The 18,128-nt window shown below is 45.3% G+C and overlaps 1 protein-coding gene across 1 annotated transcript in view; it reads left to right on the plus strand.

Annotated features, from left to right (window-relative positions):
• LOC308288626 (EMILIN-1-A-like) overlaps window positions 1–18,128 on the plus strand; it is a 109,698-nt gene that overhangs the window by 60,752 nt on the left and 30,818 nt on the right. The window contains exon 2 of the mRNA XM_080730097.1: window positions 4,213–4,338. Within this exon, the coding sequence (XP_080586223.1) occupies window positions 4,213–4,338 (126 nt within the window). The remainder of the gene's footprint in view (window positions 1–4,212; window positions 4,339–18,128) is intronic.

Consider the following 18,128-nt stretch of genomic DNA (forward strand, 5'->3'; position numbering starts at 1 on the left):
GCTGTTCTTCTGAAGCTGGTCTGGAGTCAGTTAATGCTTTGTTGTGTGTGTGTGTGTGTGTGTGTGTGTGTGTGTGTGTGTGTGTGTGTGTGTGTGTGTGTGTGTGTGTGTGTGTGTGTGTGTGTGTGTGTGTGTGTGTGTGTGTGTGTGTGATGTGAGTGAGGCCAGTCTGTTGTATGATCCTTCTGACGCACACTGTCTCATCTTTCATGAGGAGACGTTTTCTTTTCTCTTTTTTTTTTGGACGAAGATCATGTGATTCTCATTAAAAACAAGCTGACAACTCTGAAAATAGCTCTTGAAAGGGAGTTACTGTACTCTCACTTTTTCTACACAGTAAAAGCCTCCGTGTTAATATATCTATTTGTTACCCAGCGAGAATACACGTAGAACCACATGGACCCTAACAGGTCCATGTGGTTCCATTTTGTTCTCTCTCTGGGTTAAACAAACACTCAGGATTGTGTAGTGAAGAAAGGCCCGGGGTTCTTGGAATTGGACCACGGCATCAGAGAGGAGAGAAGTACCAGAGCTCTCAAATATTCACATAAATAAACTTTATGAGGTGCAAAGCAAAGACTGACATTCTCAACAGGGTTTCAGTAGCTTCTTCATCAGCTTTTTGCTGAATAAAAAAGGCCCTTGTGCTCTTGTACCTCCGATATAAATAACCTTTCTTCATGGCAGAGGTATGCTTTCATTCATCATCAAAGACAACCTTTGAGAAAATACTTGCTGGACTGTTATCTGTCTTAGAACCCTTCCAACAACAGAGCAGTGATGGCTGTGATGTTATGTCACCTCTGGCCCGTGGAGAGGTCAGAGTAGTAGTCTGTCATGACTATATTGTTTTATTATTTTATTATTTAGTTTAGTTGCGACCATAGGTCGCAGATTAGTATGTGAACGGTCATAGCTTGTCCGTATGTATGTATGTATGTATGTATGTATGTATGTATGTATGTATGTATGTATGTATGTATGTATCTCTGTCTATAACGCCCGACACTGTGTACTTTACTTACTTACCCCTAGTACTGATATGAGGCCCAGGGCCTCTTCTCCACCACAACATAGCTACCATATGTGGACCTGCCTTTATCCTAGCTCATTACAATTTAGACATTTAGCAGGCTCTTAATCCAGTGCGACTTACAATAAGCAAGGTAATACATCAATACATCAACATCAATACATCAAATGCATAGAAATAGTAATCTAAGAAAAAAGAATGTGGGTAGACCAAGCACCTATTCAGTAAAACCTAAACAAACGCTATCTAACTTTCATGTAAGGTCATTGATGGTAGGCGAGTGCTAAGGTCATTCCACTGCTGCGTTCCTCCTAGGCTTGCAGTGTGTGTGCGTTCAACACATTCTCACCCTGCGTCTCACTCATGACGCCGGGTCACCCCCCCAACAGCGTCTTAGCAAGATGCTGAAAGAATCTCAGCGCGTCTGTGCAGGATGCTGAAAGCGCTGCGCTTCATAAGTAATGCAATTGCACCTTCTAGTGGTCAAAGGAAAAGAAAAAGAAAAAATATTTGAAGCGACTGCCACAGGTTTCCCAGCTACCCGGCGCTACCCTTCAAGCCACTATCCACGATGGAGCCACGCCGTCTCAGCCGCCGATGAGCCTCGGGAGTCGTAGCGAGTCGCTGCGGCGATCGGTGCGAGCGGCGGATGAGCCGACTCTGCGGTGTTACCAAGTTATGTGCCGTTATGGACAGAATAGTAAATATTCAGTCCCCCAGTATCCACATTCTCAAAGATAAAGGCACAAAAAAGGAGGTTTGGCCATCCGTTCGCTAGCTCAGTCAGTTCAGCACGGTGCCTATGATAACCAAGGCTCGGGTTCGCTTCCCACCCAGGGAACTAAATATTCGAGTCAACATGTGTCAGCGCACGCACATAACACTCTCTCTGCGTGTCTCAGCTAGACGCTGAAAGCATCCCAGCACGTTTGGAACTGACGCCATTGGGGACATGACCCGGCGTCAAGGGTGAGACGCAGTAGGGGTGAGAATGGGTTGGTGCGTTACACATGGATTAAAGGTGGTTGCACACTGCTGCGTTTTTCGTTGCGAAATGCGTTTTTCAGGGCAAGGAGAGAGAGAGAGATAGAGAGAGCAAGGGACTGAGTGGTGCGCGAAACGGGCGGCAGTGTGCAAACGTGACTGACATAACGTGAGGTTGATTTTTTATTTGCGTGCTCCGAAATTCACTCCGATATTCGGCCCGAAAAACGCAGCAGTGTGCAACCACCTTAACACTGAGGATTTTGGCTGCCAGTGGTGTAAAGTAGTTTGCTCAAGTAATGTAGTACAATTTTGAGGCATTTCTTTTTTTTACTTTCTTCAGTATTTACAATTTTCAATACTTTTACCTTAACCCACTACATCTCGGTGGAAAATATTGTAGGCCTACTTTTACTCCAGTAAACAATTATGAAAACGAGATACTTTGTCGATTTTGATAATTATCACAAAACACAATAACCACTTCAGACGTATATATATTTAGGCGATTTGAAAATAGCAGATCTACAAGCTCACAATGGGGACATTCTGCGTAATGACTCCTTTTACTTTTGGTACTTTAAGTATATTTTGATGCTGATACTTTTGTACTTTTACTGAAGCACATTTTGAATATGGGACTTCTATTTGTAAGTAGCCACTGCCACATCTACATTGTAGAATTTATACTTTTACCTTTGTAAAACATGTGAGTACTTCACTGTTCACTGTGCTTTGTCCTCCAAAACAACATACAGCACACTAACGGGTGTCTTACTGGGTCTGACAGAAATGATTCTCGATGTGACAGTTAATCCAAGGGAGACAGTCGGGTCCATTTGGTTCCATTCGTACACTCTCAGAGTTACCGTCTTTCCGTTTGGACCCCCCTCAAGGAACCAGAGGGTCCCTGGACCCCACATTGAGAACCACACAGGAAAGGTTCCCATGTCTCTGCACAGTCAGCAGCACCATGTGTTCCCTGTCCTTTCACATGATGCATTCCTGCAGCATATTGAGACAGAATGAAGGACAAGAGGGAGCTCATTTTAATGGCTCTCAGTTGCACAAGTCTTAGGTCTGCACATTCAAAACAGAAAGTCCCATCTGTTATAGCTTCTTGCCCGGTTTGAGACAGTGTGCTTGTATGTTCTTTGTTGTACTGTATGTGTCCCCTAATCTTTTCAAAACTATATCCATGAAAGGTTTGCTGATGTTGAGCATGCTTTCTCTGCCATGTTCCATATTAAACATTTTGGTCACATCTGGATGATGCTACCTAGTAAAAACACAGCCTTGTACTAGGAGCAGGCTGCTGTTAGAACACTTCAACATTGGATGTTTAGGCTCCTAGATGGAGCATAGGGCCGCTATCACACCCCGCCATCGGACTCTGTTTTGGGCAGTTTTCTTCAGCTGGTCTCCAGTCTGGTTGGCTTTGCCTCAGTCTCGACTGATCTTCTCCAGGCCTGTTTTGGCCTCCCCACTTTTCTTTTGCCCAGTGGATTCCAGTCTGGTACTTGCCTTGTGATGTTGTCAGTTGGTTTTCGGAGGGTGGGCCCAATCCAACCCCCTTCCTCTTCTTCACATCCTGCCTGATGGAGTTTAAGCACTTAAAGGGCCTACACCATGCTTTTAAAACTATATTTTTTGTATAAATATATGCTCAAAATTGAGTCTTAGACAGGTTTTAACCCTCAAAAAACACTCTGACCATTCTTTTTGTTTGTTCTAGCTCTACTATAATGAGGCTCTCCAGCTGCAATACCAAAACGGCCTCTGTTTGCTCAGGGGCGCATCTAGTGGGGTTTTTCCAGAAAAAAAATCTTCTCTCATCATCATCATCATCATCTCTGTCTGCCCAAAACCAGAGAAAGACACAACGGTCAGAAATAGGACTTTGTGAGGATAGAAGGTGCTAGTGGGACCCCAAAAAAAGGTTTTAAAATAGAAAAAGTGAAAATTCATGGTGTAGGTCCTTTAAATCCTATATACGTTGTTGTACCGGTATGTCAAATAGCGACAAATGCATGCCAAAGGTTTGCCTGTTTTTGACAAATGTTCACCAATTTCTTTCATTTTTTTTGACACTTTGTCAAGTCCCACCCGTGGTATGGGTGGTAAACTTGATCTCATAGGTCATGACAACCCTATACATGACATATGTTTGACATGTATGTGTCTCTGTGTGTCAGGAACTGGTGTGCGTACGTGGTGACAAAGACAGTCAGCTGTGTGGTGGAGGATGGGGTGGAGACATACGTGAAGCCAGACTACCATCCATGTACCTGGGGCAACGTGCAGTGTACACGTGTCGTCATGTGAGTATACCCTACATTTTACACATTTATTTCAAGATGTTTTGAAAATAGCAGCAGTTCTACAAGCTCACAACGCATCGCTTGTAGATCGGCTATTTTCAGCTGACATATACCGGTATACCCATAAGTACGTATATATGCTATGTTAACTAATTCAGGGTCCCCGGACCCCACTTTGACAACAACTGCTGTAACACGCACGCACACGCACGCACGCACGCACGCACGCATGCACGCACGCACGCACACACATACATACTGTACATACAGTACAGTACACACAACACACACACCCACATACTCACACACAACACATGTATACGTTTATGTGCACACATAAAGTATATAGACTGTGTACACACATGCACATACTGTATTCAGGTGTGCGAGCACACATACAGTATGTAAAACACATGCACTAACACACAACCACTGTTAACACACGCATGCATGCACACATGCACACACGCACGCACATACACACACACACACACACACACACACACACACACACACACACACACACACACACACACACACACACACACACACACACACACACACACACACACATGGTTCAATAAGTAATGAGACGTAGTTCCCTCCAAGCTCCACAAACAGCGCACCACAGGAATGACTCCTGAGAACCTAGTGGAATACTAGCGATGCTCGTTTTTCATTTTTTTCCCCATTCCATTCCACTCCACAGCCACCATAACCCTAGTTGTGTCTTCATTCTTTCTGTGTGCTCTCCTCTCTGTCTCTCTCTTCATCTCTCACACTGTGTGTGGAATGAGCCCAGCCCACAGACACACGCACCAGTGTAAAGCATATTCCTGGGAAATGTGCGACGTCCTCTATAATGGGAAACCCAGAATATTCTGCCCTTCCATTTGGCTTCTTCAAGGGTTGGGCGATATGACTGTAGTGTTAGACCAGTGGTTCCCAAACCTTTCAGGTCGAGGCCCGAAAGAGAGATTAGACGTTGTTCGCACAGGACCCAAACGAGTGAAAACAGCAGATCTACAACGCGTCACAACGCATCGTAGATCTTGTGAGCTTGTACACCGGCTATTTTTGACAACATGATTTTGGTGTAGATGGAAGAATCTGGTCCAAGTACAGTTGCATCTCGGGTGGGTTTCAGTAAGACTAGAGTGTTGAAGTGGTTAACCAGGACACAGGGACCAGCAGTAAAGAGCACATCAAACGCCTAGGGATGGGACGATACGCCATATTATCGTTTATCGCGATAAAAAACACTCACGATAATCATATCGTGGAGATTTCAATTATCGTGATATCGTCATCCGTCATGCACTGGGATCAATTCACCTTTTATTTGCCGAGCTGCATATCCAGTACCACTTAAACCCTAATTGGTAAAAGGTACTTATAATATATACGTACTTGATACAGTCTTTTTTTCCCGCTCTCTAACAAATCTCTTTGCTAAAAAATAGCAGATCTACAAGCTCACAACGCGTCGCAGCGCGACGTGTTGTGAGCTTGTAGATCTGCTATTTGCTATTTGCAAATGTTCTGACCCAGGATAATGGATTTTGATTATCACGATAATATCGTAAATCGCGATTTCTTTTGTCAATAATCGTGATATGACATTTTCATATCGGCCCATCCCTACAAACGCCTGCAGCTTGCTGAGGTGTGCACACTCTGCATTTACCCCCACACATTAAAGGAAACCATAGGACATCGCTTTGGATTTTTTAACCCCCCCCAAAAAACCTCAATGGCAGTGACAAAATGACAGCACAACAGAAAAACATACTTACAGTAGTTGGGAGACTGGCACACTCACAGAGCAAGATATTGACCCTATACCCAATGTATTCTCTCTTTCTCTTTCTGTTAATTTACTGCATCTTAGAGTTAAATTAACTCATGTAGAATTCAGAGAGTACAAATGAAATCAAATCAAATCAGGAGAGATAATCCCCAAAAGATAATTTTGCAGCTTCAATTTAAAGTATTATAGTATTATTAGTAGAGTAAGCGTTCATTTCTTTTCTTCAATTTCTCACTACCTGTTCTCTCTCCTGACTAGATGAAATTGGTATCCAGACCTGAAAATGTATTTTCGGTTTCTAATGAGCTCCTGAAAAGACACAGTAAAAAAATGTATTTATACAATCACATAAAATCCCCTTTAACCACTTAAACCCAGAGAGTCTGTAATATCTTTGTCGATCTGCCATTTTCGCCTAATGTTTGCCCCCGAATAAGGCCGCTAGGGTTCAGATGGTTAAATAAACACTGGGGATGCACTACATAGGCCCAGTCATAAACACTGGGGATGCACTACATAGGCCCAGTCATAAACACTGGGGATGCACTACATAGGCCCAGTCATTGGATGGAATGTGGTTGATGATCTGCAGCACTGCCATCCTCTGGTCATCCCCTGACCTGACCGCAACAATAAACCTTTAAAGGAAAGCCTATACTGTACCTTCCTCCCATACTGTACAGCTTTCTCTACCCTCACATGAGTGGGCTGAGGGAGATGAAAGAGCTGTGTGTGTGTGTGTGTGTGTGTGGGTGTGTGTGTGTGTGTGTGTGTGTGTGTGTGTGTGTGTGTGTGTGGGTGTGTGTGTGTGTGTGTGTGTGTGTGTGTGTGTGTGTGCGTGTGTGCACACGTGTGTGTGTGTGTGTGCGTGTGTGTGTGCACGCACGCGCGCTTGTGTACTTGTATTACTTCACTTATGAGGGCCAGATGTCCCCCACAAGCCCCACAAATAGAAATTGTGAGGACAATTTTCCGGGTTCTCACAAAATACATGGGTGCTTTATGGTAAAAAAAAAAAAGGAATTACGAAAATTTAGAGGCTTACAATTACAAAAAGATTCAGGTTGGCGTTATGGTCAGGATTAGGCATTTAGAGGCTATTTTAAGGGGTTGGATCAGATTTAGCGCTGTGAGCTGTAGCCGGCCGCCCTAAAATATCGACGTTCTCTCAAGTATACAGTAGTAATACCAACGTGTGTGTGTGTGTGTGTGTGTGTGTGTGTGTGTGTGTGTGTGTGTGTGTGTGTTCTACCTGCTGAGCCCAGCCCACGGAGCTCTCACTGTTCCGTCTGTCGCACAGCTGCTCTGCACATGTGTTTATGAAGTGGGATTTAACTGCTGTAGCTCGCACATACAGTAAAAGGTCACGATTTTCTTTTGTGGGCGACATTGGACCTGCACGCGCGTGTGTGTGTGTGTGTGTGTGTGTGTGTGTGTGTGTGTGTGTGTGTGTGTGTGTGTGTGTGTGTGTGTGTGTGTGTGTGCGTGCGCGTGCGTGTGTGTGTGTGTGCATGCGTGTGCATGAGTGTGCATGCGTGTGCGCGTGTGTGTGAGTGTGCTTGCATACGTGTTGCTGATAGGAATTATCGGCAGCATGGCATTACACACACTGGGCCTGTCCATTGTTTATATTAATACACTATTAATACTTGAAAATCTCCATAACTTTACTCTACGCATGCATTCCTGTGAACCCCAGTAGGCTTGGTGCTTCCTTGTAATCTCAACACTGTGTCTCACTGTGGCCTTACTGGCCCGAGAGCTTTTGAGGCTAAGGATGTGATTTCAGTACCAGACGTGGCTCACACACGCATTTGGAAGAAAGTCTAATATTTCAACATACAGAGAATCCATTTTCTACTGCACCGATGTACCAGTAGTTCAGGAGACGATCACTTGGGTTAAGATATACTTTATTGACCAGAATGAAGGCAGAAAGCAAGCATCACACAGCATGGCATATTGAGCACCCTACTATAGAGACAGCATAGAATCTAAGCCTATATCTAAGCGCATAGTATTGGCAGCCTACCTTAGCTCTACTATAAGACAGCATAGAATCTATAGCCTAAGTTAGCATGGTTTGGCATGGGGTTCTGCCTCGGGCCATGGCTCGCTGAACCCACGATCCTCATGTTACCATGAGCATCGAGGGCATAATTTAATTACAGCGAGCCCTGGCCCGATACCCCCCGAGGGGGATCTAAGGCAGAACCTGAAGGTGGCGCTGGGGTGGTGGCGGGGCAGTGCTATGCAACAAGACTGAGTCCCACCATCTGACTTCCCTAAGAACTATGGGTAAGGGGGGGGCAGGACCTAGTGACCCACCCCCCTCCGCGCGCGCGCTCCCTTGGGACCGCCCCCTGAACTAGCTTTGATCCTTACGAATCGTCGCACTATTTCAGGAGACGATCACTTGGGTTAAGATATACTTTATTGACCAGAATGAAGGCAGAAAGCAAGCATCACACAGCATGGCATATTGAGCACCCTACTATAGAGACAGCATAGAATCTAAGCCTATATCTAAGCGCATAGTATTGGCAGCCTACCTTAGCTCTACTATAAGACAGCATAGAATCTATAGCCTAAGTTAGCATGGTTTGGCATGGGGTTCTGCCTCGGGCCATGGCTCGCTGAACCCACGATCCTCATGTTACCATGAGCATCGAGGGCATAATTTAATTACAGCGAGCCCTGGCCCGATACCCCCCAAAACTACAAACCCCCAAAGCACGCCAAAATCTCAGAATCCCATGCCAGTGCTAGCCAACTGCGAGGAAGGCAGCTCTGCTGTGACTCTAGCGATTAATTTATCATTACTGCGGGGCAAACTATGAACTGCCTTTCCTGCTAACGCAAAAATATAATAATTAAGCATATTAGCATCAGGCAGAGCGAATATTACTAAGGCAAAATACTAAGCAATGATATTGGCAGCTTGCCAAAAACGCTATAAGTACTGCTAAAGCAATTTAATAATTAAGAATGTTAGCAGCTGGCAGACCGAACCAACGGTGAGGAAGGTGGTACTGCTGACTATAACGATATACTGCAATCTGACTGAAGCCATACTAAAACACCCTAGAGAAAAGCGGGAGCAGCAACATGGACGTATATATATATATAGACAGCAGAACCAGAAGCAGCGATGAAACCTTTAATTCATATAACTACAGCGCCATACAGCTTCACATCCTACCTAACTAACACCCCAGCAACCACCTAGCTTTTGCATGATAGAAATATTGGAGCGCGCAGCAATGCAATTAACCTAGAACGAGCAAACCTATCAGCAACACAGTGGCCTAATATAGTGCGGCAGCACTGACATATCTAACTTGCAGCAATACTGAAACTATCTAACTTGCAGTACTGCTTAACGGCCCAAGTGAATAACGGGAGCAGCATCACTGAAAACTATATAACTGACAGCAGAACCAGAAGCAGTGGTGAGCACCGTTTATTCAGAATAATAATCTTATGCCAGTGCTAGCCAACGGCGAAGGAGGCAGCTTGGCTGTAATCTAAGCAAATACCTTTTAACCTTACTGCGGAGCGGGGGGCAACTAAACTATGTACCGCCTAACCTAATGCTTTAGAGCGCTATGGAATACTAAAGCAACAGCGAATGAATGCGCGATTACTGCTGAGCCGGAGCAATTACACTATACCTACTGACCGACTCTAGTACTCTAGAGCGCTATTGTATACTAGAATGAGCCAGCAAGGAAAATGCACGGTAGTACCGAATGTATAAATACTAGCAGCTTGCCTAAAGCCAACCAGCGATAAGAAGGTAGCTCTACTTTTAGCGAAGCTATAGTGGGCAGGAGCCACTAAGTATAACACTAATTTAAGACCTGTGAAGCGCAGCAGATAGGCAGCACGAAAAACACACAAATATATCAGGTATACGCCGAAGCAGAGCAGCAACTGTACTGGTGTAACCTTAAAGGACACCTTGCCTTGCATTTTACATACATGTGCAACACAGCAATAAACCCATACATGTGAGAGGCAGCAATAAAACACACAACCTTAACAGGTATACGCTGAAGCAGAACCGCATAATGTAACCTTCTAAACCTGTGCTAATGGTGCGGCCGCTTCAGTCCTGAGTTGCGTGGGCTTGATGCTCATTGACAGCTGGGCGTGCTGGACTTCATATGCAGAGTGTGATGAACGGACATAGCTGCCGATGGCTAAAGGATTCCATGGTTGATGACGGCACCCGGAGCACTGCTGTTGTCGCTGCACCGGTCCAGAGAGAGAGCTGTGCAAAGGTTTGGGAGACAGGCTGTCGGGCGGGGGGGCCGGCGTGCAGGCAGCCAGCTGGGTGGGCAGGCCGCAGCTCTCGGTTTTATGCCGAACCAGGTGCGTGTCATGGGTGCCCGGCGTCGGGAGCAGACATCAGGCGGATGACCAGGTGTTTCGGCATGGAAATAAAGAACGGAAAAGTGGGTTAGTTCTGCTGTAGAGTCCGCTGAAGCACATAAGAACTCAACCCAAACCACATCTTGACTTTTAAGTCAAGCAATGCAAGAGAGCGGCTAAAACCCAACAAACAGAACGAGCGAATGTGCTGCTATCTAACTATGGCTACCCATTATTTCCCAGCTTGGAGAGCGACTGACACCCCAACAGAACCGAACAAGCAAATGCGCCGCTATTTACCTTCTAGAGTCTGGCTCCACAATGCTTCCGGGATAGCCGTCGCTGGTGAGAGGAATGGAGTTCCCGCCGCTGGTGCTGGAACTGCTGTTCCCGGGTTCCTTCGCGGCATGATGGCGGCGTGACCGGCGTCGGCGTGTTGCAGCATGACAACGCCCCCGGAAAACGGGCCTGCGCCCCGCCAGCTTCCAGCACAATGCGGCGGGCTGGCGGGCATGCCGGCAGGCGGGTGGGCGGTGGGTTGGCGGGCGTGCCGACCGCCTTGCTTGCGTTAGCTGATGCTGTAGCAGCAGAGCCCTCTGCAGTGCCAATCGACTCCTGACTGGCTTCATGGTATTATACAGCCGTGGACGAAGCTATAGAGATGACATGTTAATAGAAAAAACGCAGCGGCTGCGGCATGACGCTGCAAAGACATACATGCAGCCGCTCCAGCCTGAATCTGAAAAACATGATGTTAGCAGGCATGTAGCAGCCGCAGCACGAAGCTATGAAGGAAACACACTGTTAGCGGAACATGTTGCAGCTTAGCCTGCAGCTGCCATGATAACATGATGCTGTAGTAGCGGGCCTGCCGCAGCTCCGGCATGGATCTGTAGTGACATAATAATGTTAGCAACAGACCTGTAGCACTTTAGCCTGAAGCTGCCATGATAACATGATGCTGTAGTAGCGGGCCTGCCACAGCTCCGGCATGGATCTGTAGTGACATAATAATGTTAGCAACAGACCTGTAGCACTTTAGCCTGAAGCTGCCATAATAACATGATGCTGCCACAGCTCCGGCATGGATCTGTAGTGATAAAGTAATGTTAGCAACAGACATGTAGCACTTTAGCCTGAAGCTGAAAAGAAAGCATGGCGTTAGCAGCCTTTATCCTGGAGCTGCAATGGTGAACATGATAGCAACAGTCCTGTGGCCGCTTTACCGTGATTGTAAAGATAAACACTCGTCATTTTCACTAGCAGTAGCCTTAGCTGTAATTATTAGCTTGAGTGCCGCAGCTACGGAAACACCACAAGGACATGCAGTGCGATACGCGGTGATCCCAAACTATAACCCTAGATTGAAACAAATACGGCAGCTCGATAGTGGACAATATCCAATGACTTCACCTTTAACACTGTTACACTTGAAGCCGCCCTGATGTTAGCAACAGACGCGTGGCAGTTCCGACCTGAGCTGCAAACATAAACAGATGTTAGCGTTTTTACCAAGAGTAGCATCGGCAGTAATTATCGGCTGCTATGCCCGCAGGCAGCCGCAGCTTGGGTAAAGCTAGCATTAACTGAAACCGGGCAAAATCCTCATGAACAAAACATTGGTTATAGAGCCTGTCAAACCCTAAAACTGAGAGGAAAGCCTGACGCGCTGCAGCTTGTTATATGCTGCTTAGCGAATGATTAGCAGGATGGGAGGTGGGCTACAAGAAGCCTTTAGAGTAGAGGATCTATGACGCAACGGGGACAACGGGGATGCTTTTAGCTGTAGCTACCCGCACCTCCCTTGAAAACAACTGCCACTCATAAGCGGATGCTATGACGGCCAGACTACAATGCGTGACTGAATGGGCTACATAAAACCACACGCACACACCCCACACAACCCGAGGAGAGGCAGAAGTAATGCATTACGCCCACAATAGACTGAATAGAATAAACAAGCTACAAACGAAGCCTGAATGAATGAACTTCCACTGGCCCGACGTGACCACGATTCTTACTACTAACACCACCTAGCTTTTATAGTAGGCATGAGTGAAGCATAGCCATTGATCATACATGCGCATCCTTACCTTATTAAACTGCGCGTGCACATAAAATAATGTAATAACGAAAAGACTCTTAAAGGACCAAGTGACACGTGCCAAGGAGGTTGAATGCTAGAGCTACGTTACCCGTTGTGCTCAGTATGCGCAGAACATGCGCAACCCTTCGCTTCGTGACGTTACCCTCTGCTAGCCTGTATGCTAGGTAGATGCTGACTACGGACACACGCAACTCCCATGGAGTAGACAGATGAGAGTCATTACAGTTCGATAGCCAACATCTTTAGCTACATGCGTCCTGCGTTGTAAGCTAGCCGACTATCAACAAACAGCTCATGGCTGGAATGAACCATAGCTCATACAGTAGCAGAACGGACAGCATCATCGATAATAAAATATGTGGAACAAATGAGGGCAGCTAGACGTTAGGTAGATGCTGTTTACGGACACACGCAACCTACATAAAATAATCCTCCTGAATTAGGTCATTTACTGTTCATAGGGGCAACGATTTCACACGGGCCATTACTTGTGCTTTGGATGTGAATAGCACGCCGTTTTACCAGCTAATAACTACTAGTAAAGAAGTTATAGCTAGCCGGCCACCAACAGCAAAAGCTAGCCCCTGGCTGACTGTCTGAATGGAGAAAACGCTTACTCAACAACTAGCAGATAAGGCCACACGGCCACTGTTACCAGCACAGTACCTGAGTTTACCTTAGCGAACGGTAGCAGAGCAATGGCCCACAAAGGCACAATAAAATTAGCTTAGCAACAACAACTGCCGCATTGGATCAGCAGCACTGTACTGCGGATATCAGCTGGGAATCAGCAACATCCGCTGAGACCACAAACTTGTTGAAACAGTACTAGAACCCTTCTACAGTCTATGACTAGAATACAGCAGTGTCCACCCGAATCCACAATCCCAGAGTTTTTCCATACAACCTTGCCTTGATCCCAGCATAGACAGCAGCGAAAAACACGATCCAAGCAGAAGTCAGCAGCACAAACAACCAGTAACCCCTTCGAGACAGCCATGCGTAGCAGCAGCAGCAGTGCTATGCAACAAGACTGAGTCCCACCATCTGACTTCCCTAAGAACTATGGGTAAGGGGGGGGCAGGACCTAGTGACCCACCCCCCTCCGCGCGCGCGCTCCCTTGGGACCGCCCCCTGAACTAGCTTTGATCCTTACGAATCGTCGCACTATTTCCAGAGGTGCTAAAATCCACCCCAGACAAACTTATGAAAACATTCAAGGACTGCTTCTATTGAGTATTTGTAGACTTAGAGGGCCAATCTTAGTATAGTTAGCAGGTCTGAGCAAAGCTGCCCTACTATGACTTTGTTTACATAATGATTTCTCTGGAATTACCTTTCTTTTTTTAAAGACATCTAGGGCCCTATAATGACGGCGGTAATTAACGCATACGTTAAGGAGATTCCGACTATCGAATAACAATTTGGAAGCGTGAATAATTACCATCTTGCTATTTAGAAATCGGTGTTGTGTGGTGTTGTGTGGTGTTGTGCGGTGTTGTGCGGTATTGTGTGCACAGCGGGCCCTGAATTAGTAATGGGCGTGTTTGGCCGTTAATTTAATCAAACTAATCAGCGTGGCGCCTGTCATCCCCTTTAAGAGCCGTAAGAACTGGCATAAATGACAACAACACCCAAAAGCTGTGCATGAGGTCAAGGCATGCCACTGTCTCATCTTTGGCACAGACAAATGGACGGACAGCAATGTAATTCTCCCTCGCACACTTACCTTATTAATTGAGTGTAGTGCGTGTTTTCTTTGCTTATTCATATATCACACTTGCAGGTCACTCTGGATAATAATGTCTGTGCTATTAGAGCCGAAATTGTAAAGAGGAAAAAAAGAAAAGGGTGAGAGAAGAGGCTTCTGCTATAGTATTGTACTCTTTGGGGAATACCTTGTTTAGGGTTATATGCCTTTAGGAGTTCATGCAGGTTCTGCTTGTTCTGATCTCACACAGACACTTGTTAAGTCTCTCTGAATATAAGAGGGAGCGCAAATTGTGAAAGAGCAGAGCAAAGCGCAGCGCTTGGATGCACACAACATGCCCAGAGAATCGGCTCCCTGAAAGCTCATCTCCAGCCGGGGTTCGGTGCCTTCATGTTGTCAGACAGACATCCATTATTTGTTGTAATATTAGTATGGAAGTGTCGCCATGGCATGGTGTGAGCCAGGGCCGCAACAGGCTTATCAATGATGCATGCATTCTATCCATGCTGCCATGTAGCCATCACCGCCAATGCTTCGTTTGATGTGTTGTGTGCTCAATAGAGTCACGGCTCTATTGTGTCGGAAAAGAAAGTAGGCTTTCCAAGTAAAATTATGTTTTAAAAAATGTTAATTCGTTTGAGAATTGAGCGATATATGGTTCATTTTGTGGTGCCGCTTCCTTCTCCAAAATGGGTGGCCACCAGCATGATAATAAATCCCCAAAGCCGCGTATTAGCTTGATTTAGTTTGATATGGACACAATACAGCCACGGCTGGTACAGAACAAGAATGTACACGTCCCAAGGAATATGTGGATTTCTTTTTTTAAATCAGACCAGAAGTGACCGAGATGTGGCCGAATATATCTCCTGTTTCTTGTGTGAAGAGGCAGCGCGCCCTCTCGTGTGGCCAAATAAACAAGTATTTTTGCGCATAAAAGCAACTCTGACCACGTCTAAACAGTATGCTCTAATCTAATCTAATGCGAGCGACACTAAAACTATAACAGATTACGTTGAGCGCGCCTTTCATAATACCAATTACGAATATGACGGTGACGTTATGACTTTATTAACGTGTAAGACCTAGTTCAAAATAGGGCTCCTAGACTTATTGTTTTTAAATGATGTTAGCATTGTATCAAACAGACCTGTATCACATCATTTGTTTCTACTGCAGTAGAGCTGGAATCAGGAGTATAGGGGATCCCTTAAAAAAACAACAGTGAGGTTGAAGTAGTCATAGTTGGGGAACGGCAGTATAATAGTAAAGACATTAAGTACTACAGTCAGCTACATTACATAGGCTGGGTTTCTGGCCTAGTTAATTATAACCACAAAATTATTTTTCTTTGCACTCCAATTGATGAGTTAAATGTATCATAGTCTTTCCTCAAGTGTCTGTCGGTAGTAAATATTCAGACATGTATTTTGAGCAGCTTTTTGTGTTAACTCTCAGATCATTAGTTGTTATTGAATACCTATGCCACTGGTACTAAAAGTATTTGTGAGTGTGTGCAAATGAACCTGTAAGGGCGGTTCCATTTGGTTCTACAGTATTTTCACACTACCATTTGGATCCTCCTCAAGGAACACTGAGGATCCCCCTACCACACTCTGAGAACCACTGACCTATACGTCATTAAGCCCTACTTTGGCGACGTTGAGCATGGATGGATAGGAAACCAGCCCGAAAACCCAGGAGTGGGCACGGTTTAATCCAGTCCACGTCGAACAGCAGTGAACGTGTGCACAGATGGAAATGCGTTGGAACCATTTCTGAACCATTCTCAGAACTTTCTATGGTGCAGCCTGTGGTAAAGGCCCATTTGTGTCTCCCCTACACCGTCTCACTCTCAGCTCTTTGTTTACCTTGTCTGTTCTATTAATGTCTAGTCTGACCGCTCTCCCTCCGCACTACTGCTTCCATTCCGGGAATGTTGTGTCCTGGACCAGCTTCAAAGGTGGAGCCGTGTATAATTTTCATTTGACCCTAAAACCTGCGCACTTAACTCTTACCCATGAATGCTAAGTCACAAATCAAATAATCTACGTCCAACCCTGACAAAGCTAACCCTTAAGTGTCCATTCATTACTCCAAAACAACATGATTAATGATTTTCACATTTCTCGTCCTTTCTTCTTTTCTTTTTTCTTCTTTTCTTTTTTAACTTAAAACGGCAAACAACTGTTTATTACAGGAACTCTTTCGAGGCGTGCCAGACTCACACGTGCATGCAATCAGAGGCAGCAGTGTTTTTTTGTGTGTTTCTGAAGTGAAGGTTATGAAGGATTTCACTCTGGTCTCAGGGATGAGATGATTGGGGTAAGACGAGATCAGCCTGGCATACCAGCCATGCCGGCGGAGGCTCTCACAAGCAGGGGCGTCGCACCAAATCCTGGGCCCTGGGTACAAGGATTCACTGCGGGCCCCCCATGAATGTTCTTCATAGGGGGAGGGGGTTTTACCCATTTAGACTGGGAACGCATTATTTTGTGCTTTAACTATTGAAAAATAGCAGATATACAAGCTTGTGAGCTTGTAGATCTGCTGTTTTTGAAAAATCTTGAAAATGTGTGCAAGTCTTTGAATATTTCAGATCCTTCTAATGTTTTTTGAAAAACCCATGTTTCTATGTCAGTGGTGCTCAAACCTTTTCATGTTAAGGACCCCCAAATTTATACAGTATGCATTTGGCCACGGCCTCAAAATATATAGTTCCAGGGACCCCCCCAGAATCAAAATTTGAGTTACAAAAGTTTGCTTAAAAAAAACTATACATATATTCAAAGATTTGCACACAGATTTTCACGACTTTTCAAAAATAGCGGATCTACAAGCTCGCAGCGCGGCACTCGGTGCCGCGCTGTGAGCTTGTATGTCTGCTATTTTTCAATAGCTAAAGTATAAAATAATACTAGGCCCCTCCACCTTGGGCCCTAGTAACTCAGTCCCACTCCCCCCACCACCCGTGTGACGCCCCTGCTCACAACAGAGAGGCGAGACGAACACATGGCGCGGCCCTGGTGATTTACATGAGTTCTGGACAGAACGAGAGCAGATGATGATGAATTATTTGCTAACACGTTGTGGTCTGAGCAGTTTCCCCTGCTGTAAATGATTTGGTCAAGGTTTGGGTTGTGTTGAATACCAATGACTAGAGTTACCTCACACCACCCTGCACATGGTCTGTCTGTGTTTACGCTTCCTATCGTTGGCTGTCGGGTGGAAACCTTATGAGGGCCAAAACGGTTCCTTTTTAGTACTATAAAAAAAAGCCGACCTACAAGCTCACAGCGCCTTTCTGTGCGGCGTTGTGAGCTTTGTAAATCGGCTATTTTCACTACCTTTGTGCGACACCCTTGAATGATGAAGTAGGGCATTAATTTACACGCACACCGAAAACTAAATTGAAATATTGAGATACAAGGTTTGCAAGGCGCAATCAGGTACAATACTACAAGTATAATGAACCACATAAGCCCTGTTACAGTGTGTGTCATGCCCAAAATAGGGACACTAGGGTTCAATGTGGTTGAGCAGAAAACACTGGTTATTCTGGCTTTGTGGCCTGTAATGTATCTGTTTGACATGGGAAAATAAACAGCGGCTCTACAAACATAGGCCCTCAAATGGGACTCAAACTGCTACACTGTCACTAAAATCTAAAATAGAGCAGGAGTAACAGGATACTATTGGACATCACAAAGCCTACAGTAATTACTATAACCACCACTACACATATTATTCAGAACTGCTCATGAGTAAAGTTCACCAAGGATAGT

Source organism: Nannobrachium achirus (assembly GCF_963921795.1).
Source record: "Nannobrachium achirus genome assembly, chromosome: 7".
NCBI classification, from domain to species: domain Eukaryota; kingdom Metazoa; phylum Chordata; class Actinopteri; order Myctophiformes; family Myctophidae; genus Nannobrachium; species Nannobrachium achirus.